At 36.2% G+C, this 26,595-nt stretch overlaps 1 protein-coding gene across 2 annotated transcripts in view; it reads right to left on the bottom strand.

The window, feature by feature from the left end:
* Nucleotides 1-26,595, bottom strand: part of LOC150105701 (medium-chain acyl-CoA ligase ACSF2, mitochondrial-like) — a 398,514-nt gene that overhangs the window by 209,303 nt on the left and 162,616 nt on the right. For both annotated transcript variants that reach the window (XM_090394306.1, XM_090394307.1), the window contains exon 8: nucleotides 5,529-5,624. In XM_090394306.1, coding sequence (XP_090250432.1) covers nucleotides 5,529-5,624 — 96 coding nt within the window. The remainder of the gene's footprint in view (nucleotides 1-5,528; nucleotides 5,625-26,595) is intronic.

The raw sequence follows: 26,595 nt of genomic DNA, 5'->3' as shown, positions 1-26,595 counted from the left end.
TTTAAGAATATTTTCACTACTTATTTAATAATGAATTCAATAGCTTTAACTCCTTTCAACCCAAGGGTAGTGACTGCACATATGTCGGCTCTGACATACCTTGCCACACATACCCAACCCAGAATCACCCAACTTACCTTCTTTAGTTGAAAATCTCTCTTACCCACTGAGTCAAATTCATTTGCTATCTCTATTGCTTCCCTAATACCACCAACCAACCTGAGTTCTTTAATTTCCTCTCCTTAAACACTGATTTTCTCCAGTCCCACTTCCCTAACAGTGAAATCATCCTCTTAGGAGATTTTAATGTCCATAAAGCCAACTGGCTTTCCTCCTCCAATTGTACAGATCTTGCAGGCAGATTTGCTATCACTAATGACCTTACAAAATTTGTTCATATGCCAACCACAATACTAGATAACCCTAACCGCTCCCCAAACACCCTAGATCTCTTCCTCATTAGTGACCCTTCCAAATACACAATGGATGTGGTGCCCCCCCCAAGGTAGGTAATTCCAACCACAATCTAGTGCTTGTATCCTTCCCCATGCAACAATGCTCATACAGCCACTCCCATACAAGAGTAGTTTGATATTATTACAGTGCCAAGTGGGACAGCCTCCATGACTTCTATGCCTCGTTCCCATGATTGCACTATTGTTTCTGACCTTCCATATGCATAACACATCTGCATTGTAATGTATGTTTCCATCCCTACTGGCATGGAAACATACATTCTCCACACTACTCTGAACTGCTGTCCTCCCCCTAACTAAGCCATGGTTCTGCAAAGGCTGTACAAATTAAAAATCAAGCATGCCACAACTGGCTTACATCAAGCTCCATCCTCCTTTAGTGCTTATACTAAAGCCCAATATAGCAGCAAGAAAACTATAAAAGCTTCCACAATAGCAAATTTCAAAAGAGCAAAAACCCAGGAAATTTGCAGCCTGTCCAAAAGGCAGCCAGGCCTTTTGGCCTCTTGCAAAGAGAACTGGTAGTAACTTTTGCTCAACAATATTCCCATCCCTATCATATCCATTATGGCTCTATTGCATCATCACCAACAGCAAAAGCCAATCTCATGGCTTCATACTTTGCCCCCAATGCATAAGCAACCATGTAAATGCCCCCAACATTGCAGATGCTTAATATACAATGCCCCCCTATATCCTTTTGCCAGAAAGAGATCAGAAAAATATTGTTCTCATTAGACACAAAAATGCCTCCTGGCCCTCATGGCATTCCTCCAATTGTCCTGAAAGTTTGTGCACCAGAACTGACTCCTATAAGTCACCTGTATATATTCTCTTACTCCACTGATATCTATCCCACATCCTTGAAATTGGCCTATGTTCGACCTATTCCCAAGAAGGGTGACAAATCACTGCCATCAAACTACCACTCTATCTCAGTCCTGTCTAAAGTAGTGGATAGAGAAAACTATCAATTCCCAACTCCTACACTACCTTGAAGGCATCCTACACTACCATGAAGGCTAATAAATTACCACCAGTATGGATTCCATCACTGCCGATCAACAGGAGATCCACGCACATATATCACCAATTTCTGGATAAATGCTATGGAGAAGTTTGGTGAATCTCAAGTGGTTGCACTTGATATCTCCAAAGATTTGGACCTGGTCTGGTACAAAGACTTACTAAACAAACTCTCTTCATTTAGTCTGTCCCAGGACTTCTGCAGATGGAATAACAGCTTTCTGTCTGGATGCACTATGTGTAATAGTGGATGGTTCCTTATTCTCTCACCATTCAACTAATGTCAGGGTTCCATAAGGTTCTGTTCTCTCACCAACCCTCTTCCTTCTATATGCCAATAACCTACTTCAGTTGACCTCCAACCCAATATACAGTTTTGCAGATGACAGCACAATGTACTCCTCCCTTTCATTTGCTAAACCTTACTCTACATAAATCATCTCAACCAACAGAACATCAACCTCTACTGCCCTCAATTCTAATCTCCAAGCCATCCTCCAATGGGGTTCAGATAACCTCATAAATTTCAATGCTAGCAAATCACAGTTGTCTTATTTCTCACAAAAAAAAACAGAAAAAACCCAGTTTTCTCTCTAAGTGTTACCTTCGACAACACTCAAACTTCCAGACAAGATGAGATTTCTCTTCTTGGAATCGAATCACCATAACATCAAGCCTCTCCTGGCATAAACACATCACAACCACTGCCTTCTCAGCTTCTAAAAAAACTAGGATTTCTCTTTTGCTCAAGATGTTACTTCACCTCTGAATAGCTGTTTACCTTATAGAAATCACAAATCCACCCAGCTATTGAATACTGCTCTCACATTTGGAGTGGTGGGCACCCCTAAGTGCTCTCTAAAAATGGTTGACTCAATACAGAAGAAGGCAATTAGACTGATTAATAATCCATCTCTTACCAACTCAGTCCTCCCACTTTCACACAGGTGTTTAGTTTCTGAAATATGTGTATTCTATAAATATTTACATGGCAAATGTTCATATGAAATAGCATCAGCAATCCCTCGATTAATGCGCCCCCAATTAGTGCATCATTTTTTCTATACCCAAATTCGATTAGTATGCCTATACATCTTAAAAATAATGTTACAAATTTTAAAAATTTTCGATCTATACATTTTTTATGGCTAACTATTTTAAAAAATCACTCACCAGGATGAAATAATTTAGTTACCGATTTGAAACATTTACAGAGTTATTTTTTAATGGCATACTACATTATTTCCATGTACACTATGTTCCAAATTTACTGTCAAAATTAATGTTGTCTGCTTTACATAGCATTTTGCTGATCATATCTTGTGCAATTGTTTTACTTACTTTTTTATTTTAAATTATTTTCCTAACCTTTAATCATGAGTAAAGAATTAGTGAGCAAAAAAATTGAAGTGTGAAAATGATTCGAAAAGTAATCTGATTGGATGAAAAATTTGAAATAATAAAGAAAAATTAACAAGGCAAGTCCAGAGCAAAGATGGGACAAGAACACAAAAATGGGTGAATCAAATGCTGAATACAAAGAGAAAGGTAAGGTTGCTTCAAGTTCATCATGCATGCACTCAAAATCAAAGTATTATAATGATCGAATTAGAAAGATGTCTTTTTACATGGATCGAAGATTTTAACCAAAAACAGATGCGCTAAACACTGGCCTTATTAAATCAAAAGCATTAAGTCTCTTTGCAACCTGGAAAGAAAGGGCTATCAATGATGGAAAAGAAGAATTCCATGTTAGTGCTGGGTGATTTGAGAGTTTCAAAAAGAGAAATAGCCTACATAATGTTCTAATCAACAGGAGAAGCTGCAATTGCAAATATGGAGATATCCAGAGATTTTGAAGAAAACTGTGTAAGAAGGAGATTATTGGGATCAACAAATATTTATGTCCATGAAACCGGCCTTTTTTTATTTATTTATTTTTTATTTTTTTTTTGGAAGTAAATGCCTTCTAATGAAATCAGAGAAATCTCAGCCTGGTTATAAAGTCACAAAGTCGAATGAAATTACTGCTAGCAATATGAGAGCCATTTGGAAGCACATTCTTCCACATTGTGCAAATGATTTTAGAGGCTTTTATCAAATGAATCTAAGTTAATTAAATCTCATTCTGAGAAGTTGAGTGATTCTGACCTGCTAAATTTAGATGCACAGCAGGAAGATCCTGAAGAAAATTTAATCACTGTCAAGTCTAAAGAGGTTTCACAGAAACAATTTGAAAATAGTTCATACAATCGAAGTTTTTAAGCAACAATGCTTAGAGACTGACCCTGGTGAAGAGAAAACCAGTAAAATTTGCAGAAGAGGCAATAGGGCCATACAGTCAGTTGTAAGAAAAAAAGAAGCAGAATGCTCACCAAACTACTTTAGCTCAATTCTTTGTTAAGAAGCAGAATAATAAATTTATATTCTGAATATGTTTTATTGTCTTTCAGCTTTGTGGTTTTCCTTTAACTAGGCCTTGAGACATACCCTAATTCTTTTATAAAAAAAAATTAAGGGTCAAAAAGAAATCTGCGGAAAGAATTATTCATTTTCCTATAGGTTATTATATTCGATTAGTGCATTTTAGATTAATGTGCCTGTTTTAAAGAACACATTAATCGAGGGATTGCTGTAATTCCCCCACTCAGTAGTTGGGCAGCAGCAGCAACAGTCTGCTGAAACACTCTGAAACACATAGAACAAGTTTATTTTCCTCCTCCTTCATTCCCTACTATTGCTATATTGTGGAACAGTCTTCCTCCTTAAGGGCTTTTAAATCAAATGTAAACAAGTTTCTCCTTTCCCAATCCACTACCAGTAAATGGCACTAACATACTATAGGTTGAATAACCAATCTCTTGTGTATGGGCTCAACATAAAAATAAAATAAAAATAAAAGCTAGAAAATTATAAATATTATTATATTTATTGTATCATAAATGTAATGATAAAATTATATTTGTATATTCTATTTTAAGATAATTAAAATATAAAGGTAATTAAAGAATTATAAATACTATCAAGAATTGTTTATTAAGATAATAAACATTGTAACAAGCTTAAACATGACAAGTATCTTTTTAAATGCAACCAGCAGTCCAATCAATTTTTTTAAATAAATTATAATATCAGTATGCTAGAAGTATTCATCATGAAATTCATTGTCTTGCTAAATATTCCAGCATAAATTGGTCTGATGAAGGATCATTGGATTGAACGATGATTAGTCCTGCACTAACCCAAGTACGCACTTAGCATTCTGATGAATATCTACCATAATGTTCAGTTTGTTACAGTGGTTGGTGTGCTGTGGCAAATTTCCTTAAGAACAGCACTGATGTTGTGGTGTTCTGGATGGGGCTCATAGTAAGTGAATTCACAATACCACCTATTACTGTTTGCTATTATGAGTGTAGTATTTTCTTTTTTGGAAAGGATGCATTTTCAACCCTTATTTATATGTATACTTAGCAGATATACAAATATATTTCATCTAATAATAATAAGTTCGCAACCATATGCCTGGGGAAGGAGTGTCCCAGGTTCGATTCCCGTCGAAGACGTGAGGAACTTGAGGATTTTCCTCAGGCATAGCCAAGTTAGCCGGTCTTGGGCGTGGGCAATAGGGTTTTTTCTGCCAGTTCATCTGGCGTTTTTTATCCCACAAGCAGGCAAACCAGCCCCGTGAACATATGTTTCTACAGCCAAAAATATATCCCCCCCCCCAGTGGCAGACTAGGCGACAGGTCGGTTGGGAGTGGTACTAACACATAGTCGCATCTGAGTAATACGCGGCCCCTGCATAGGAAGCGGGAATAATGCATAGTGAAAGAAGAAGAATAATAAGAGAAAAAAATTTAAATACTGCATCAATAAATAATCCAAATTTAAATACTGCATCAATAAATAATCCAAATTTAAATACTGACAATAACAAAAGTTTCTACCAGCGAGCTTTTTTTTTCCCACCATAATGAATTTCCATTATTTATGCAGTTTTTTTAATGTCTCAGAATTGCTTACTTCAATATCATAGTTTAGTCTCTTTCCTATAAAATAAGCATTGTTTATAATTCCATGGTGGGTTAAAACTGCAGCTTTGGGTGTTCCTGTAGTTCCCTAAAGAAACAAAAATTATCAGTATTTGGCTGTAATATTACATGTTAAAATTTTATTAAAAATGCATTTTCTTATTCTGAAGTATATACAACAAAACTGCACACAAAATCCTCACTTTAAATATTCTACTCACGAGCACCATCCAATGAAGTCAATAAGTATTAACTGTATAGAAACATTTTGAGTATTGGCAGTTATTCATCATGTTCAATAGTAAAAGCACAGTACTGCACTACAAAACAAAATAAATAAAATTATTTATTAAGCTAGGTGGTAGATAACCTTCACTGCCCAGTGAAGCAGTACCACATTGCTTACTGGAGGCCTGAAGTTGCAAATGCCATGTCTGACCTCTACCAGGAAGCCCCTGATTTCAGTTCATCCCCCACTCACACACACCTTCTCCTCTTCATAGAGTATAAGTGATGCTCTTCATGAGTATGCCATACTCAGAAATCCAAACCTTTATTTTAAAGATACAGCATTAAAAGCAGTGTTTCCCAGACCACCAGATAGTCCAAACCTGTCAGTAATGAGTCAGGAAAAATCCCTATCAGCTGGCACATAATCCTGATGCCACTTACTCTGCCAGCTTCTGCTTGTAGGGGAAGACCAAGCAGTGGAACGTGGGGGTCACTGTCATGGCTCATTATGGCAATTGTATAAGAGGTTTTTCCTTTGCATAGTTGTACTTACTCTATGTATGGGTGTCACGTCTAAGAGTCTATCTCCTCTCACTACATTCATTAGAATAAAATTATGGAAACAACAACTGTGTTAACGTAACAACTTCAATTTAACATAAACAAAAATAATGATTAGATGTTTCCACCTTCGTATGAAGGTCATCATCTGCAGTACACACACACACACACATATATATATATATATATATATATATATATATGGATTACTTTTTTGGGAGGATAGTACACCACAGTATACTGAATGCTGGCACCTTTATTAACAGTGATTCGTGATATATTTGGATGGTATGGTAGAGGTGTAATATTCAGTAATATTCAAATAAACCTAGTTATTTAACAAAATTTATATTCTTCACTAAATCTGTTGTTAAGATATTTGCTATCTATTTTCAGAATTTAAATTTCATGTTTATATATTAACACCTTCCTGCAAGGATGTATCTTGCAAGAAGGTGTTAATATATAAACCTCATGCAGGGCTTTATTTTGTGCTACACTAAAACTTTTGCTTTGTTTGGCTTATAATTATGCATTATGGTGTCTGTTTGGGAAGCATGTTTTTTACTATATAGGGTCATTTTCATTTCAGTTTTCTAATTATACTAAATGCTATAATTACTCTATTTTTTACTAAAGACAGCATACACTGACTGACTATGTCCATGGGTGGGGTTCAGGGTCAGTTTTATTCCAGTACTAAACTACCTTGGTTTAAACACTTTTGAACACCAGTGGTTTTGGTGACCAGTGGTGTGCCTCAAGGTTCTGTGCTTGGGCCATTGTTGTTTAATTTGTATATAAATGATATAGGAAATGGCTAAAAGGGAGATATTCAGTTGTTTGCTGATGATGCAAAGTTGGGTAGCGCAATAAAAAATCAAGCTGATGTTGAAAGTTTGCAGGATGATTTAAATAAGCTGGTAGAATGGGCAAAAGATAATGGATGTCAGTTCAATGTGGAAAAGCATAAAGTCATGCATTTTGGGATTAAAAGATTACCAGCTGTGTACTACATTGATGGAACAGTACTCCAAGAGATTGATGAGGCTAGGGATTTAGGGGTGTTGGTAGATAGGGAGATGAAGTTCAGAGGACACATTGCTAAGGTGGCCAAGATTGCACATAGGATTACTTGGTTGTTCAGGAACACACTGACATCCAGAGATAAAGAGGTTATTATTCCCCTTTATAAAGCGTTGATACTTCCACATTTGGATTACTGTGCTCAGGTCTAGTCACTTGGATTCCTTGGAGATGAGGAGGCTGTGGAGAGGGTTCAGAGAAGAGTGACCAAGTTGGTGAGTGATGTAAAAAATGCTCCCTACATTGATAGATTGAGAGCTTGTGGATTGCAAAGATTGGCTGATAGACGGAAAAGAAGGGATATGATAGAAACATTTAAATTACTGAAAGGTTTTTATAAGATTGATGCAGGGGAAATGTTTCAGCTGTGTGATAGTGATGGAAGAACAAGAGGTCATCCCTAGAAATTAAAGAAGAGTGTGGTTAACAAGGTTATCAGAACAAGGTTTTTTGCCTGGAGAGTGATGAATGAGTGGAATTCATTGCCTGACTTAGTTGTGAGCTCTTCGTCTTAAATGAATTCAAGAAGAGATATGACAGATATTGTTTTGCTAGTTTGGGTCTCCCACGATGAGTCTACTGACTCCATGGAGATACCTGTAATAATAATAATAATAACAACAGCAACAACACTTGGTATAAAAAACATCCAAGAAGATTGTATACATGGAAAGCCCCAGGGGAGGATATAAATAATAGAAGAAATCAGATAATGTTTTGATAAACAAAAGATATATAAATGACATATCCAGGAGCAGACTGTAATACAGATCATATATTGTTATCAACTAAGATGAAAATTAATTTAAAAAAAGTAATTACAAAGAAACAAAATAAATCGTGGAATATAGAGCAGCTGAAATTTTGGAAAGAATTAAGAGTAAAATAGAAAAAGAAATGAAGAACAGTTTGGTTTCTTAACCAACAGATGAACTAGAGAGACTATAACTTGTCTAAGAATTATTGGGGGAGAAAACACTAAACCATGGTGGAAAGGTGTTTTGGGGGGTTTCTAGATTTTTTTGAAAAGGCATTTGATACAATGAAACATAAAAGATTTTCTGATATTCTAGAAAATATTGATATTGACTCATGTGATTTGGAAATCTTAAAGAGAATATATTGGACACAAACAGAATCAGTATGTGTAAATAGAGAGGAAACAGGAGAATTCCCAAATTCCTGGAGAGAGGAGTTAGATCAAGGATGTAAGTTATCACCATTATTATTTAACCTTTATAGTGAACAGATGCTTAGAGAGGCACTTGAGGATGTAGAAGAAAGAATAAAAATAAATGGAAGAATCATCACTAACTTAGGGTATGCAGATGATGTAGTGGTGATGGTAGAAAGCAAAAATGGATTACAACAAATTGTTCAAAGAATTGAAAATTCCTGCAAAGAGCATGGATTAAGGATTAAGACCAAGATAATGGGCAGAAAAATAGGAGATAATGCAAAGATAAGATGTGCAGGAAAGAATTTAGAAGGAAGTGGAAAGATTTCAATATTAAGGTACAGTAGTTGGAACTCAGAGAAATGAACTTCAGTTGGACATTAGAAACAGAATAGGTAAAGCTAAATCAGCATTTATGGAAATGAAGAAAATTTTAATAAATAAGAATATTAAAATAGGTGTGAGAATTGGAATAGTTAAAGCAACAGTCTGGAGTATTGTAAATTATGGAAGTAAGTCATGGACACTCAGAAAGAGAGACATGAAAAGAATTAATGCACTGGAAATGTGGTATAATAGAAGGATGGAAAAGATTAGCTACACAGAGAGAATATCAAATTAATGCACTGAAAATGTGGTATAATAGAAGGATGGAAAAGATTAGCTACACAGAGAGAATATCAAATTAATGCACTGAAAATGTGGTATAATAGAAGGATGGAAAAGATTAGCTACACAGAGAGAATATCAAATCAAGAAGTTTTAAGAAGAGTTGGGATGGAATGAACACTGCTTAAGAACATTATGCAAATAAAGACCAGATTTGCAGGACATCTGACAAGAACTATATTAAGGGAAAGTTGAAAGGAAGAGAAGAAGAAGTAGAAGGCCAACCAAAGAGTGGCTTAATGACATTGTGGAATGGACTGGTTTAAGAATGACAGAGGCAACAGACCAAGAGAAATGGAGAAGAGCTGCTCATCTGCTGCAACCCTCTTTTTAGAGGATGCTACCAGACAATGACGACTAAACTACCAATATATATATATATATATATATATCTGATATGGCAACAGAAAGCATGAGACAAATTCACAAGTACTGCCTCAAGGTTAAGTATAGCACATGACAATTTTTCGTTACTCATCCCGTAGAGTAAAAAATGAAACAGATTACTAGTTTCTTTTCCCGTTCTAGAGTTAAAAGTAGTGAAGAATTAACTACAAAGGCTGTGTTAAAGACAGTTTTTTTTTTTTTGTTCCTAATGGTATCCATCCAACAGCAAGGAATGACTGTCATAAATGACTAAGAGATTTGGGTGTGCATTATATAAATGAATTGAAACCCTTGGAGTGGAAAAGAAGAAAATAGGCATGAAGATTTATAAGGAATGGGCAAATAACGAAGTTACCTACTTTGGTGAAAGTAGACAACAACAGCTACTATCTTTAAGAAAGAAAATTTTCTATTATAAAGAAACAGCAAGGCATAAAGAAACTGAAAAAGGGCTCCTTGAAAATTTAGATTTCAAAAATTTATCATTTGAAAAATTAATAACAGGAAAAGTTCTTTTGAACTGAAAAAAATTTTCAGACCTTTATTGACCAACAAGAATTAAATAGGATTGACATGGGTCATATTCTTCATTCAATTAACACTTGTACTAAAATCCTGAACTACAGGTTATGAAATAAGAAAAAAAAAAATTGGCTAATAAAATCATTATGTGGAACAGTAAAATTTCTTTAATGAAAGATGAATTGACCTCACACTGAGTAATATCCATGTTAATCGTCTACATTTGAACTTGCATACTGAATGCTGTGTACTATGAAAATGCAGGTATCCATAGATTTAAAGCATTTACAGTAAAATCTCTTGTAACCGGCACTTAATTAATCGCCAATACCAAAACAACAGCACTTTAGAAGGCCTAAACTTAAACCCGAAATTTAAGCCTATGAGATAAGAAAAATATGCAACAGGCTTGTATTCTGGCAACACTGCGTTATGAAACTTCATTGTATACACAGTGAATTTTTAAAGCTCCAGCGATAATCTTGTAAGCAGGCAAATATTTGAAGTTATGTTATGTCGTCAAACAAGAAATTCACAACGTTCATGTGATAATACATACTGTAATTTTTAAATGCTGTTTAAATTTGATTTTGTGAAATATAAAATTATGTATATGCGTTTTAAATTTTAAAAAATCTGCACGATTTTTATTTATTTATTTATTTATTTAATTATGGCTAGGTAGATCGAAAAACACAACCGACAAACTTCGCATGGTGCAATTTCTACAGATGGCATCACAATACATGAACAGGTAAGTTCTCAAAATATATATTCAATTATCCAGCAAAATCTCATATCCAGAATTGGTGAAGTCCCATTGTTGCCAGTTAAGAGAGAGATTCTCCTGTATTAACAAACTTTATGTCATGTATAGCATGCCACTAAAAATGCCAGAGAATTGAAAGTGACTGCAAGCCATCTTTTCAATCAGTCTGAAATTCAAATCAATCTGAAAGCTTTCTACATAACTTTGAAAAACAATTAATAGAAAACAAGTTGTTGGATAGTAAAAATACTGATTTAGCAGCATTGACTCAAGTACCGATAAGAAACAAAAGCTTGAAGATATTAACTCCCAAGTGACATTTGGCAAAAGTGAAGTTAGAGAATTGTCAATTAGACTTCAGTTAAATGAAGGAGATACATAAGTTTCTTGGATTTCAGAAATATCTAACTGAATATTAACTTCAATTTCAATAAAACTGAAGTGTTTGAATGCTCTGAATACAATATCAAATTTCAACAAGTGAATGAGAATGAAGATTTTCACAAAAGAATCTGATCATCAGCCCAACCAGGGTATCACTGATGACAAAAATAATTTCTTCACTACTTTCCACAAGTGAAGACATGCTTCACTCCATCAACATATGTTGATTTGTGGCTGCTCAGGAAACATCACTCAGCAATACACACAAATGGTGAGGAAAGAAGTCAGCTGGATGTAAACATTTGGAATCTTTATAAAAATTATCACATAAATTTTACTTATTTTTATATATTTGTACAATAATACATTTAAGCTTAATAAACTGCGAGTGTCATCTACTTAATTTGCTGTTCTTATTCTGAAAACAGTCACACTATGAAGTAACAATATCAGTAAATTATATTTTAGTTTTCTTTTCATATAATTTTAATTTTCAATTTTTCCTATTACCAAACAATTAGTAGCAGTGTTTAATTTTTACAAAAAAATTAAAGCCAAGAAATTATATTCTTGGTTTCATCCTTTATTCAAATGTAAGCAAAGTTTGCATGTGAAGTAACTTCATGCCTAGGCTACTTGTATATAGATGCTAATGACTTCACATCGATTGCCTTAGTATCCCATTATGCAAAGCACCCACCCACTCTTTTGGATGTGGGTGGGTCTTATGGGAAGGGTCACTACCAGATTGGTTTTGACCTTTATTGAGGTATGTTAAAGTGCAGGGATATGTCTCTAAAACTCTCAATCTCAGTGAGTGACCCTTAAGGATCACTACTAAACTCATCACTCCAGGAAAAGAAACTGAGCAGTGGCCCACTCAATGACAGGCACCAAGTGGAACCTCTCTTATTCCCCAGGAAACAAGCAAATCCAAAGAACATTATTAAATGTCATCAGTCAGAGCCAGACACAGAAGAGATACCAAGGTTGAAGTAATGCAGAAGTCATATTTTCCATATACAAGTAGTCAAAAGATGTCAGACATTATTAAAATACTCTGGATTAGAGATAGATGTTGAAAGTTTTTTCACTTGGTTATACTATAAATTGAAGGTGCCAAGAAATTGTATTCTTGGGTTAATCCTTTATCCAAGTGTAAGCAAACGATGTTTACATGGGAAGTATCTTCATCACTAGGCTACTTGTATATACAGGACAATCAAAATTAAAGTATCTCCATTTAAGGTCTTGTGGAGTGCCACCCAGTGATCCAAATGTTGTAAAACTTTGCAGGAATTGTGTCATGCAGAAGCGATATCTGGAGAAAAAAATTCGCCATCATGGGTGCTGCATGATGTACCAAATGTCTCTTGTCTAGTCAGATGTCATCTCCTTCCAGGAGGTTGACTACCATCAGCTTCCACCATGTACGGTTTTGTGCTTCTCTTTTGCATTCTTCATAGGACAAAAAGGTCCAGTCCTTAATATTTCCCATCCAATCTGTTCTTTGTCTTCCTCCTCTTCTTTTTCCATGTATCATTCCTTCTAGAAGTGTTTTTTGTAGGGATTCATGCCTTAGTATGTGACCAAGGTAGGTGGTTTTCCTTTTCTTAGTGGTTTTCAACCAATTCCTATATTCTCCAATCATCTCTAATATTTCTAAATTAGTTTTTTTGGCAGTCCATGGGACTCTAAGAATTCTTCTGAGGATCCACATCTCAAAGGTTTTTAGTTTATTTTCACAATATTTTGATATTGTCCGGGTTTCTGCTCCATATAGCAGTGATGACCATACGTAGCATTTGGACAGCCTAATTCTTGTTTTTTTGTGAATTTCCCTTGAGGTCAGAATGTTTTTCATGTTAATGAAGTGTGAATTTCCCTTGAGGTCAGAATGTTTTTCATGTTAATGAAGATTGATCTAGCAATTTCTATTCTTCTTTATTCTCTGTAATTAGTTGACCCAAATATATATAACTCACTACTTGATCTAAAGTATTTCCTCTGATCTTAATATTTATATCAGGTATTTTCCCTTTTTCTCTTGTTACCAGCATGGTTTTGGTTGTTTTTTTTAAGTTGAAATTAAGTCCATATTTTTCACTTAGCTTCAGTGTCTCTTCTAGTAGGTTTTGAAGATCTTTTTTATTTTCAGCTAGAAGTACTGTATCATCTGCATATCTTAGGTTGTTTATATTCCTGCCTCTTATGCTGACACCTTTAAATTCTTCTAATTGCAAAGATATTTTCAATATAGAGGTTAAACAATATAGGAGAAAGAACACTGACTTGTCTGACACCCTTCTTTACTGGGAATTCCTCTGATATTTCTCCTGAAATTTTATTGAGGCAGTTTACTCCCATATAGATTTATCAGTAATCTGGCATCTTTACCATCTACTCCTAAATATCTGATGCATTTGATTAGTTGTTCATGCCGTATATTGTCAAAGGCCTTTGTGTAGTCAATAAAACATAAGTAGACTTCTTTCTGTTCTCCAGATATCTTTCTATAACAGTTCTAATGTTGAAGAGTCCTTCTCTAGTTCCTTCATTTTCCTGGAAACCAGATTGTGTTTCATTAATTTCCATTTTGATTTTATATTTCTTTCTTTCTAGGATGATAAATAACATAACTTTTGCTATCTGACTTATCAGATTGATTGTTCTGTACTTTTCACATTTGATTGTCTGCATGATGTACCAAATGTCTCTTGCCTTGCCAGATGTTCTAAATAACATATTTGTATTTGCTTCCATTATGTATTTAAGGACTGTACTATTCATTGCGCTTCCCTTCCCAGTATGCCATAAACTGCATCCTTTGCACAGTGTGTGTGTTAAATGGCAGAATGCAGTTAGTCAGGACTGATGTTAAGCACATGCTGCGTTATGCTATCTGTGAGTACTGACAAGTATCAGGATGATCCTGATAAATCCTGTCTTTGAAAAATCCCCACAGCCAGAAGCCACAAGGGATAAGATCAGGTGAATGAGGAGGCCATGCAGTAGAAAATACACAGCTGATCAAATGTTCAAATGTTCTCAAAGAATCTCCTGTGTGAATCAACCAATTTGTGGGGAGGCCCCATGTGAATCCATGCACTGGCAATGCTATAGATGTGGCATAACAAAATTGTTCATCATATTGTGATAGCTCTTGGCAATAAGTGAGCAGGTCACAGGCCTGACTGGCAAATCCCTCAAAAAAAGAATGGTCAACCCACACCTTACAGTAACTTTGGTGAATGCAAAGGAATTTGTTGGATTGCATGTGGGTTTTGCATAACCCATACCTGGCAATGGTTGGGTATGTTCACAGTTCTGTTCAGGTGTAAACGAGTCTCATCTCCACAGAAAAATCATCCGCAGCCATATTAGCATCTAACTCCACTCAAGCAAGAAATGTCAAAACAAACGTCAGTTGACTTTCAAAGTCCTGTGGGGGCAACTCCTGTGTCAGGATTATCTTGAATGGGTAGAAATGCAGAATCTTCCGTAGAATTTTCCAGACAGTTGCGTAAAGCATATTCGTGTGTCTTGATATAGCACGTGCACTGCAGGAATGAACACTGTCATTCATGGCCTGCTCTGCAGTGACAGGAACAACTTCATTCACTTGTTGTGAACTGATTGGTTTGAAACTTCTGCAAGGTCTAACTCCCAACGATTCCATTTCTTTAAAATGACTAATTATTCTTCACAGTGCATTTGTGGAAATGGTGAATCTTGTCAACATTTGTTCACATGCCGTTTTTTTTTTTGTCACAGAGTGCAGCAACAGCATTGCAATTATTTAAGTAGTACAGTTTTACAAGCAAAGCATACTGAAGTAAGGTTAGTGCCATCACTGTGGATGGTATTAGCAACCAAAATGAAGGGGAAAATCCTGTGCCCATCTTTATAAACCCTCCTGGCAATTGCAGAGTTGTGTGACATGCAAATTTCAGGCATTTGGAGTTTACATCGGCGACAATTCATCGCAGGGAAAATTCATCAAGAGGAAAATTTAGTGCAGTGAAAATTTATCGAGAGGAAAACTTATTGATGGGAAAATTCGATGCAGGAAAATTCACTGCGGAAAAAATTTGCTGAAAGCATTATTCATTAGAAAATTGAAACGATATTGCATTGATACCGATATATGAAAAGTAAATGCAGTGCAAGATAAATTTCACAAAATACAGTTTTTTTTATGTATTTATGCATTATTTGCTTAGATTTTAATTAGATTTTTATAATATTTTTATTCTTTTACAATAAAAGTAATATATTATTGATCGGTGGGTTTCCTAATTTCTGTTGCATCTTAAAAAGTTGTAAATATTTTTTATTACTTAAATACTGTAGGTTCTGCTGATGGAATATTAATATTTACAAAATTGGAATAGGTATAGGGAGAAAGGGCATCTTGCACAAAACTTTTTCATTTGCAATTCTTCATTCAAAATATAACCTATTTGTTCTTTTGAAATGCCTATATCTCAGCAATTTCATACACTTTGACTCGCCGGTCATCAATACCATAATACATGCACTTTATTCTGCGAACCATATGTTATATTTCTGTGCACTTAGACACCCATCCAGATGTGACATATATATATGAGAGTGGTCTGAAAAGTTCTCAGCCTAACAATGAAAAAATGAATTTATAATTTCAAAATTATTTTTTTTTTTCAACATAATCTCCCTTAAGACTAATATATTTATTCAAGCAATGCTCCAGCGCCATTATCCCGTCCCTGTAGTAGTTCTCAGTAAGATCTGCAAAATACCCCTCTACAGCTGCAATCACCTCTTGTTTCAAAGAAAAATGCTGACCAGCAAGGGAGAGTTTTAGTTTGGGGAAGAGATAGAAGTCGGAGCCAAATCTGGGGAATAGGGTGGATGTTCCAACAATTCATAGTGCAGATCCCTTAATTTTCCCATTGTCAAAACACCTTTGTGAGCAGGTGCATTGTCCTGATGAAAGATGATTTTTTTCTTCTGCAAACTAGGTCTTTTCTCACGAATTTTTTCATCTAGTTCTGGTTAAAAGATTGGAATAATATTCCCCCGTTATTGTTTTACCCTTTTCAAGATAATTAATAAACAAAATGCCTTTAGCATCCCAAAACACAGATGCCATGACCTTTCCTACTGATGGAACCAACTTTGTCTTCTTTAGCGCTGAAGAACTGGCTTCTGTCCACTGTTTTGACTGCTGTTTGGATTCTGGTGTGTAATGGTGAATCCAAGTCTCATCCACAGTAATAAATTGATGCACAAAATCAGTTTTATTCTTGTTAAAATGCTCCAAGCACAGTTCAGAGATTTTCATGCGAGTGCATTTTTGATCTGTTGTGAGCAAGTGCAGCACCCATCCTGCACAAAGCTTTTTCATTTGTAATTCTTCATGCAAAATATAACCTACACGTTCTTTTGAAATGCCTATGGTCTCAGCAATTTCACACACTTTGGCTCGCAGGTCATCCAATACCATATCGTGCACTTGATCAATGATTTCTGTTATTACACTTTTTGGATGTCATTCACGTGGATCATCTTCAAGGCTGGTATGGCCATGTTTAAAGTCAGCAGCACATTTCTTAATTGTCAAAAACAATGGCAAAAATGCCCATAAACTTTTATGAACTTCGAATGAATTTCTTTTGGCGTTAAACCTTCTTTTACATAGAATTTTATAACTGCACATTACTCAATTTTATCCATTTCAAGGGATACAGAAAACACTTTTGCTTCAGACAGCTGTATAAAACAAACTACTTGATAGAATGACTTGCAATTTCACATGGATGCTTATGACAGACATAGCAACTTAGAAAAAAAAATTCTTTCCGATAGTGTTACCATCTATGGTCAAGGCTGAGAAAGTTTCTGAACACCCTCGTATAATCGAAATATTATTATTATTATCATTTGACACCTCCAGGGAGTCCAAGTACTCATCGTGGGATGGCGCCTGCTCTACAACTCTGCCTTCAACATTCAATCACCAACTGACTGTAACTACACCAATGCCATCTTCTGCCGACCACCACTTATATTTTTCCAATGACAATCACAAATATCCATGTCCACAGTGTGATTCAAATCCACAGCCTTTACGCTGGAGAGCAGATACGCTATCCACTCAGCCAACCAGGCCAGCTATTTCTTAAATTTTTTAAAAATATGTCTTAATTTTTTTTTAAATATTTCTTATGTTTTTAATTTTTTTTAAAATATTTTTTAAGATACTTCTTATATGGGAAATATTTCTTTTTTTTTTCACATATATCCACGATGAATAACTTTATACTGAATAAAAATTTTCAAAAAGCTAAATATAATCGAAATATTAAAAAATATATAAAATATTTCTTAAATTTTTTAAAAAATATTTCTTACATGGGAAATTTTTTTTCACATATATCTGCAATGAATTTTCATGCGATTAATTTTCCCACAATGAATTTTTCTCGCAATGAATTTGCCTCCATAATGAATAGTCTCTGTGATTCATTTTCCCACGATGAACTCTCCGGACACACCCTGTAGAGACTAATGACTTCACATCAAGTACAAGCATTGTTTACTTACACTTGGATAAAGGATTAAACCAAGAATATAATTTCTTGGCATCTTTAATTTATAGTATAATCAAGTGATTAAAAAACTTTCAACATCTATCTGTAATCCAGAGTATTCTAATGATAACATGTGATACCTTTTGTTTACTTCTTTATGGGAAATATATAACTTCTGCATTGCTTCAACCTTTTTATCTCTTCTGTTGAAAGTTTATTTTTCACTTGGTTAGAGTATAATAAATTTAGTTTAATCCTTTATCCAAGTGTGAGCAAGCAAAGTTTGCGCCTGAAAGTATTTTCAGGACTGGGGTAAGGTGGTACAACACCAGGACAACTCATTGCAAAGGTGGAGCAAGCTACCAACACTCCTATCTCAGTATCTCCTATAATGCAAACATCTCCTTGAGGATATGTCTAATGTTATGCATTAAGGGAAGGGCCACTACCCAGACTAGTTTCAACCTTTATTGAGGTCTCTTCAGTGGGAGCCAGGCCCAAGTTGAGATACCAGGCAGAAGCATTAGCAGGTCATCTCTGCCTATAGGAGTTGCCAAATGGTGTGCCACCCTTTTTTAATAAATTACTCTGGATTTAGAGAAAGATGTTGAAAGTTTAATAAATTTAGTTTAATCCTTTATCCAAGTGTGAGCAAACAAAGTTTGCATCTGAAAGTATTTTCAGGACTGGGGTAAGGTGGTACAACACCAGGGCAACTCATTGCAAAGGTGGAGCAAGCTACCAACACTCCTATCTCAGTACCTCCTATAATGCAAAACACATCTCCCTGCGGATATGTCTAATGTTATGCATTAAGGCAAGGGCCGCTACCCAGACTAGTTTCAACCTTTATTGAGGTCTCTTCAGTGGGAGCCAGGCCCAAGTCGAGATACCAGGCAGAAGCATTAGCAGATCATCTCTACCTATTGGAGTTGCCAAATGGTGTGCTACCCTTTTTTAATAAATTACTCTGGATTTAGAGAAAGATGTTGAAAGTTTATTTTTCACCTTGGTTAGAGTATAATAAATTTAGTTTAATCCTTTATCCAAGTGTGAGCAAACAAAGTTTGCACCTGAAAGTATCTTCAGGACTGGGGTAAGGTGTTGTACCACCTTACCCCAGTAAGATACTTAAAAAAGGGTGGCACACCATTTGGCAACTCCAATAGGTAGAGATGACCTGCTAATGCTTCTGCCTGGTATCTCAACTTGGGCCACTGAAGAGACCTCAATAAAGGTCGAAACTAGTCTGGGTAGTAGCCCTTCCCTTAATGCATAACATTAAACATATCCGCAAGGAGATGTGTTTTGCATTATAGGAGATACTAAGAAAGGAATGTTGGTAACTTGCTCCACCTTTGCAACGAGTTGCCCTGGAGTTGTACCACCTTACCCCAGTCCTGAAGATACTTTCAGGCGCAAACTTTGTTTGCTCACACTTGGATAAAGGATTAAACTAAATTTATTAAACTTTCAACATCTTTCTCTAAATCCAGAGTAATTTATTAAAAAAGGGTGGCACACCATTTGGCAACTCCTACAGGTAGAGATGACCTGCTAATGCTTCTGCCTGGTATCTCCACTTGGGCCACTGAAGAGACCTCAATAAAGGTCGAAACTAGTCTGAGTAGTGGCCCTTCCCTTAATGCATAACATTAGACATATCCGCAAGGAGATGTGTTTTGCATTATAGGAGATACTGAGATAGGAGTGTTGGTAGCTTGCTCCACCTTTGCAACGAGTTTCCCTGGTGTTGTACCACCTTACCCCAGTCCTGAAAATACTTTCAGGTGCAAACTTCGTTTGCTCACACTTGGATAAAGGATTAAACTAAATTTATTATCTCTTCTGTGTCTGGCTTCCACCAATGACATTTATTAATGTTTGTCTTTGGGTTTTCTTGCTACCTGGGAAGTAGAGAAGTTCTGTTAGGTAACTGGTTTTTGCCTGTTGCTGAGTGGAGCCACCACTGAGTTTCCTGTTTTGGAGTAATTCAGGTCAGCAGTGACGAGTTTAGTAAAGAAGAGACTGTCTGACAATTTGTAAATCTATGGAGTGAATTTGAAGGAAAGTTGGAATGATTTAAACTTCATGGATTGCATTTCAATAGGTTTGGTGTTGGGCATTTAGAAAGGGTATTGTTATCTGAGATGGCACAGAGTCAAAGAAGTTAATGTAGTAAATAATCAGAGTCTACTTGTGAAGCAGGACAGCACAACTAAACGGACTGTACAACAGGAGGAAGATGTAGAAAGTTTTTTACCTTGGGTATATATTATGTTAAAGATACCAAGCAATTTTATAAGCTAGGTTTTTTTTAATCCTTTTTCCCAAGTAAGCAAACTTGACTCCACCTTTACCAACTCGTGGTAAAGGTGGAGCAAGCTCTGATCACTTTCCTTAGAATTTTCCCCTAAAGGCACATTTCCTTGCGGAAATGTATGATGCTATGCATTAAGGTAATGGTCACTACCCCATACTGGTTTCGACCTTTACTGAGGTCTCGTCAGTGGGAGCCAGACCAAAAAAAATGCCTAGGTAATTCAGAGCTTATAAATATTTTATCTAAACAAGTTGCAAGCTCTGTATTACTTTACCCTTGGCATTTTTTAGGTCTGGCTCCCACTGACGAGACCTCAGTAAAGGTCGAAACCAGTATGGGGTAGTGACCATTACCTTAATGCATAGCATCATACATTTCCGCAAGGAAATGTGCTTTGCATTAGGGGAAAATTCTAAGGAAAGTGATCAGAGCCTGCTCCACCTTTAACAAGAGTTGCACTACGTGCAGCCGCAAACTTGACTTACTTGTCTGTTTGCTTACTTGGGAAAGAGGATTAAAAAACCTAGCTTATAAAATTGCTTGGTATCTTTAACATAATATATACTCAAGGTAAAAAACTTTATACATATTACTCTCATCCTGAGATTTTTATTTAATGAAGTCAAAGCACCTTAGGGCAACTTGTTTAGGTAAAATATTTATAAGCTCTGTATTACTTCACCCTTGGCATTTTTTAGGTCTGGCTCCCACTGACGAGACCTCAATAAAGGTCGAAACCGGTATGGGTAGTGACCATTACCTTAATGCATAGCATCATACAATTCTGCAAGGAAACGTGCTTTGCATTAGGGGAAAATTCTAAGGAAAGTGATCAGAGTTTGCTCCACCTTTACCATGAGTTGCACTATGTGCAGCTGCAAACTTGACTTACTTGTCTGTTTGCTTATTTGGGAAAAAGAATTAAAATAAACCTAGCTTATAAAATTTCTTGGTATCTTTAACAGGAGGAAGATGGTTGAAGATGTGATTGCAGCAGCACAAGGTGATGGAATGCATATAGGTAAGGATGAGACGGGTAGAAATGGAAATCAGAGTCAGGATCAGGAAAACATTAGTGGTTAGAATGAAGGGATAAGTGTGATATATCAACTAGAACAGAGAATGTTGGTGATGGTAGAATGGCTTAAAAGTCACATAGATTGTTATGTTTATACACGAATGTAGGGAGTATTCAAACCAAGAGAGCTGAGTATGTTGCACTGATTGAGTCAGTATGCCCAAAGATAGTTGGAATAAGCGAAACTTTGTTGTCTGAGGTGGATGTGATGTCAGGAATAGTAATAAATATGAAAAAAGCAAGGGGAGGGGGGGGGCTATTAATGACTGCATGTGAATTGTGTCCACAAAGTGAGGAAGTTGATAGTAGATGCACAGATTTTGATTCTATGTGGTGTGAAGTTGAAATTAACAGGCTAGTATATCTGATAGAATGCTATTATAGGCCAGGGAATGTAGAAAGTACTGATTGTGAAATGTTTAATCAAATTGGTTGGGCATGTAAAAAGAATGAGATCCTGATGGGAGACTTTAATTAGAGGAATATAGAATGGAAGGAAGAGATAGTGTATGGGAAGTTGAGTTTCTGAGAGATAAGTATCGTAAACAGCATGTGACTAAAGCAACTAGAGGCTCTAATGTTTGGGATTTAGTAATATCTTCAAAGACGTAGTTGTTAGTGAGGTATTTACACTACTGCCAGTTGGTTAGAGTAATCATGAGATAATTGTTTAGAAAGTGTTATAACAAGAAAAGGCTACATCCAAAAATGAAGTATAAAGCAGGTGATTATGGGAAACTCTGTAGTCGGTTAGCATCAGTACATTGGGTAGATGAGCTGAGCAGAAATGATGTTAACGGTGCATGAAAATATTACAATGAATTAAGTGAGTAAATACAGTAGGAGTGAAATCCAGCAAGCTGTGTTGGAAAAAGAGCCTGTGTAGCTCAGTGGATGTGGCGTTTGCACACCACCGCGCTTGGCCGCACGAAGGAAGACTTGGTTTCGAGTCTAGTCGGCGACTAGAGGAAATTTTTCTAAGCCTTTTTTCGACCGGTTCCCGAGTTAGTCGATCTCTGGCACGGGCAAGCAGGTTTTTCCTCCCGGAAACTCGGGTTTTTCGTCCTGTAAACTCAAGAAAATCGACCGTAGAACCCACATTATTTCAGACATTAAATATATTGTGTTAGGGTTAGAGACCACGAGATGGCGGCACATTTGAGCCGTCTCTCTTCACTGCGTACCGCTTAATTAGTGATAGCCTTGGGCCATCTGTCTCTGATTGGGTACCAGTGGAGATTGAACTGCCCACTCAGTCTCCAAAAGTTAGATAGGGCTAAATGGCCTCGCCTACTCCCGTATACGGGAATAAGGAATAAGGGAAAAAGGCGTTAGCTTATTTTTTTTTTTTTTATGTGTTGGAAAAGAAAATGCTATGGAGGAGGTACTAGACAGTTGGTGGTGATTGAATCAATGAAGGGTATGGAAGTGCAGTCTAAGAAGGTGACAAGCAATGTAAAAAAAGAAAAGGTGCAGTATGTTTGGAGATTGGCTGGTCAGGCCAAAACTAACTCAAGGGAATTTTTTGCTATATGGCAAGCAAGAAAAAAAATATTTATGGTAGACTGACAGTAATGGACAATCATTGCAGCAGAATGACAGTTGCAAATAATATAGTGAAATTATTGAACAAGCACTTTATCAGTGTATCTCATACTGGTGTAAATAATGCACATGCAATATATATAGAAAGGAGGCAAGTATTAGGAGAATTGGAAGTGAAAGAATCAGAGTGTATCAGGTGGCAATTGGGTTAGGTGTTAATAAGGATGTGGGAATGGATGACATATCACCATTTATTCTTAAGGAACGTACATGACAGTTAGCTATGCCCTTGACCTGGTTGTTCAATGAAAGTCTTGCAGTGAGTAGGGTTCCTAAGAGATGGAAAGAAAGCAAAATAGTAACACTCCATGAGAATAGTTCTTCTAGGATAGAAGTTTCCAATTATAGATCGATCTGATCAATCAGACTGGCCCTACCATGAGTTGCCTTGGACTTGCACTACTTGCAGATGCAAACTTAACTTTCTTGCCTGTTTGCTTACTTGGGAAATAGGATTAAAACCAAGTTTATATAAAAGCTCATCAGTGTTTGCACTGATGGAGCACCGTCAACGATAGGTAGAGTTTCTGGGACTGTAACTTTACTTGAAAGGTTTTTAGGTCGTTCTCTACTAAAGTATCACCGTATTATACATGAAGAATCTCTGTGTGGAAAAACTCTAAATTTGAAGCATGTTATGATACCAGTTGTAAAGTGTGTGAATAAAATTAGAGCAAGAGGGTTAAACAGAAGAGAATTCAGAGAATATTGTGAACTGCTAGATATGGAATATAGTGATCTAATCCTTCATTGTGAGGTGCGCAGGCAAAATCTACTGAGGACTTCTCAGTAGATTTTGGAAGCTGAAAGAAAGTGTTCGTAATTTTCTGGAAGAGAAGGATGAGTTGCATGAGGAAAAAGCCCTATTTGTGTGATGAGAAATGGCTATTTGATTTAGCATTTTTAGTTGATGTTACCAGCCACCTCAATGATCTAAATTTGAAACTGCAGGGCGAGAACAAATTGCTTCCTAGTTTAGTAAATGACATCAGTGCATTCAAAATGAAATTAAAACTGCTCATCTCCCAGTTAGAAAATGGGGATTTAAGTCAATTTCCACATTTAAAAGAACATAGTGAATCCGTTGAAAATAGTGGCAACTTTACAGAATATACTGAGAAACAGATTATTGCAAGAGTTCTTTAACATTCGTTTTAGCGACTTTGCAGAAGAAGAAGACTGCATACTTGCATTTATAAATCCCTTTTCACTTACTGAACAAAAAATCTTGATGATGCCTAGTAACATACAAATGGAACTTACTGATCTCAGAACCAATTCTTTATTGAAAATGAAATTTAATGAACTTCTATCACTCCCAGATGCTTCTGATATAATTAATTTCTGGCGATCATTGCCATATGAACATTTTCCAGAACTGATAAAATTTGCTCAGAGTTATATCTGTCGTTTTGGAACTACATACAGATGCGAACAAGCATTTTCATCAATGAAAATGATCGAGAACAAACTACGGTCGCGACTGACTGATTCAAATTTGAAAATCTATTTGATGCTTTCTGTGACTGATTTAACTCCAAACATTACAAGCTTAGCAAAAGCAAAGCAATTTCAAAAGTCAATGAAATAATTAATGTTTATCTTGTCTTTATATGAAATTCTTTTATTTAAAACTGCTAAAAGTGTCTATATTACCATATATATAATAAATCATTTTATGCATAACTGTTAAATATATCCATATTACCATATTTTAAAAGCGCTGAAAAGTGGAATAAGTTTGTATGGCACATCTTAACTAAAAATGAAAAAATTGACACATGAACTATAAAAGGTTGGCCACCCCTGGGTTAGAGCATCCGCTCTTGGGCCAAAAGGCTGCAGATTCAAATCTCTGTCACATCATCAACTGCAAAATCACCATCTGGATGATATACCTTTGCAAAATGATCACTCAGAAACTCAACTATTTCTTTGCCTCTGTCATCTTCCTACCATCAGTATTGATTAACGTCATCTTACCATAGTCATTTTCCCTCTTACTTGCTATATAACGAAAAATCTCTTTTGTATTTACTTAGGCCTGCTTAGCTAATTATCTCTCATAATCTGATTTGGCCTTTCTTACCCTTCTTGTCACCCTTCTTGCTTGCTTGCATTTTGTATTGCTCATGAGTATATTTGGATTACCTCTTTCTTTATATTCCCTCCAGTCTTTTCTCTTTTTTGCAGTTTTTGTTTTAGATCTCTACTCATCTACTTAATCCCCACTCAGTTTACCCTCCTGACCTGGGATATGCAGTCTGATGCTGCTACTCTCAAACAATCTCTGACTACTTCCCATGCACTATTGACATCCTTTCCTTGTAGCTTCTCAAGTCATGGCTCTGTGCCAAGATGCCTCTAAGTCTGTCATAATTACCAGCTTTATAGTTCATCATAAACCATTTCTTGACAGAGAATATCACATGTTTAGCAACTTCTCAGAACAAGACTACATGGTCACTCTCCCCAATGTGAAGTAGAGTGTCTGCCTTGGTTATGGATATATCTTCAGATGCTATTACTAGATCCAACATTCTCAAATCCCTGGTCCCCTCTATAACTGTAATTTCAGGTAATTACATCTTAGCAACTGTATAAATTCTACTTCCATCTTGCCATTCTTGCCAGCCCCTGGTTGGCCAAGTGGTTAGAGCATCCGCTCTCGGACCAAAACGCTGCGGGTTCGAATCCTGCTATGGGCTGGATGTTTGTGATTGTCTGCGAAAATAGTAGTGGTGGTGGTGGACAATAGATGGCAATGGTGTAGATGATGACGAATGCATGAGGTTGAGTGGTGGAGACAGAGTTGTAGAGCAGGTGCCCTGCCTTGATGAGTCTTTGACTCCCTAGGGGTGGCTAATAATAATAATAATAATTCCCCCCTTTCCTCCCTCCAATCTGTCCCCATAGTTGAAGTCTCCCATAATACTTGTTTGGCCTGCTTTCATTATGCTAATCTACCAATACATGGTATCTAAATCGTCCTGTGTACATTCTGATCTATAGCAGCAACCAACAATATACTTTGTCCTATTGGCCTCTATCTCACACCAGAAAGAATCAAAAAACCATCTCCATCCCCACTCCCAAAACTAAAATCTTCTGAGATAAAGAGCCAATAGGCTTCACTTCGGCAAGGTAAATTTATTCAAATTAAGTGGATATTGAATCCAATATTATTTCTTAGCCGAATAAGAAACTCAAATATAAAAAATATAAGAGTTTTATGCCGAATATAGAAAACTATAAAAGTTCGGCGAGTCCAAGCATAAGCCAACACCTGGTACATGCTGGGGCAACTCATAGTAAAGGTGGAGTAAGCTCCAGTCACTGTCCTTAGTATTTTCCCATAATGTGAAACACACCTCCTAGGAGATGTATGTTGTTATACATTATGGGGGGGGGGGAGGGGGAAGGTCAATCCAGACCAGTTTCGACCTTTTTTGAGGTCTCATCAGTGAGTAGGTAGATCCAGATGTAAATACTGAGGTTGCAGTAGTGCAGAGCTTATTTCTTTACTGTATTTCTTTGCCAAAAGGTGCACTACTAAATTACTGAGATAAAGAGTCAATAGGCTTCACTTCGGTGAGGTAAATTTATTCAAATTAAACGGATATTGAATCCAATATTATTTCTTAGCCGAATAAGAAACTCAAAGATAGAAAATCTAGGAGTGGACAGTAGAT

This window comes from Typopeltis vanoorti, chromosome 6 (assembly GCF_054136105.1).
Source record: "Typopeltis vanoorti isolate ZY-2024b chromosome 6, IOZ_Tvanoo_1.0, whole genome shotgun sequence".
Taxonomy (NCBI): Eukaryota; Metazoa; Arthropoda; class Arachnida; order Uropygi; family Thelyphonidae; genus Typopeltis; species Typopeltis vanoorti.
This window is presented reverse-complemented; position numbering and strand designations above follow the sequence as displayed.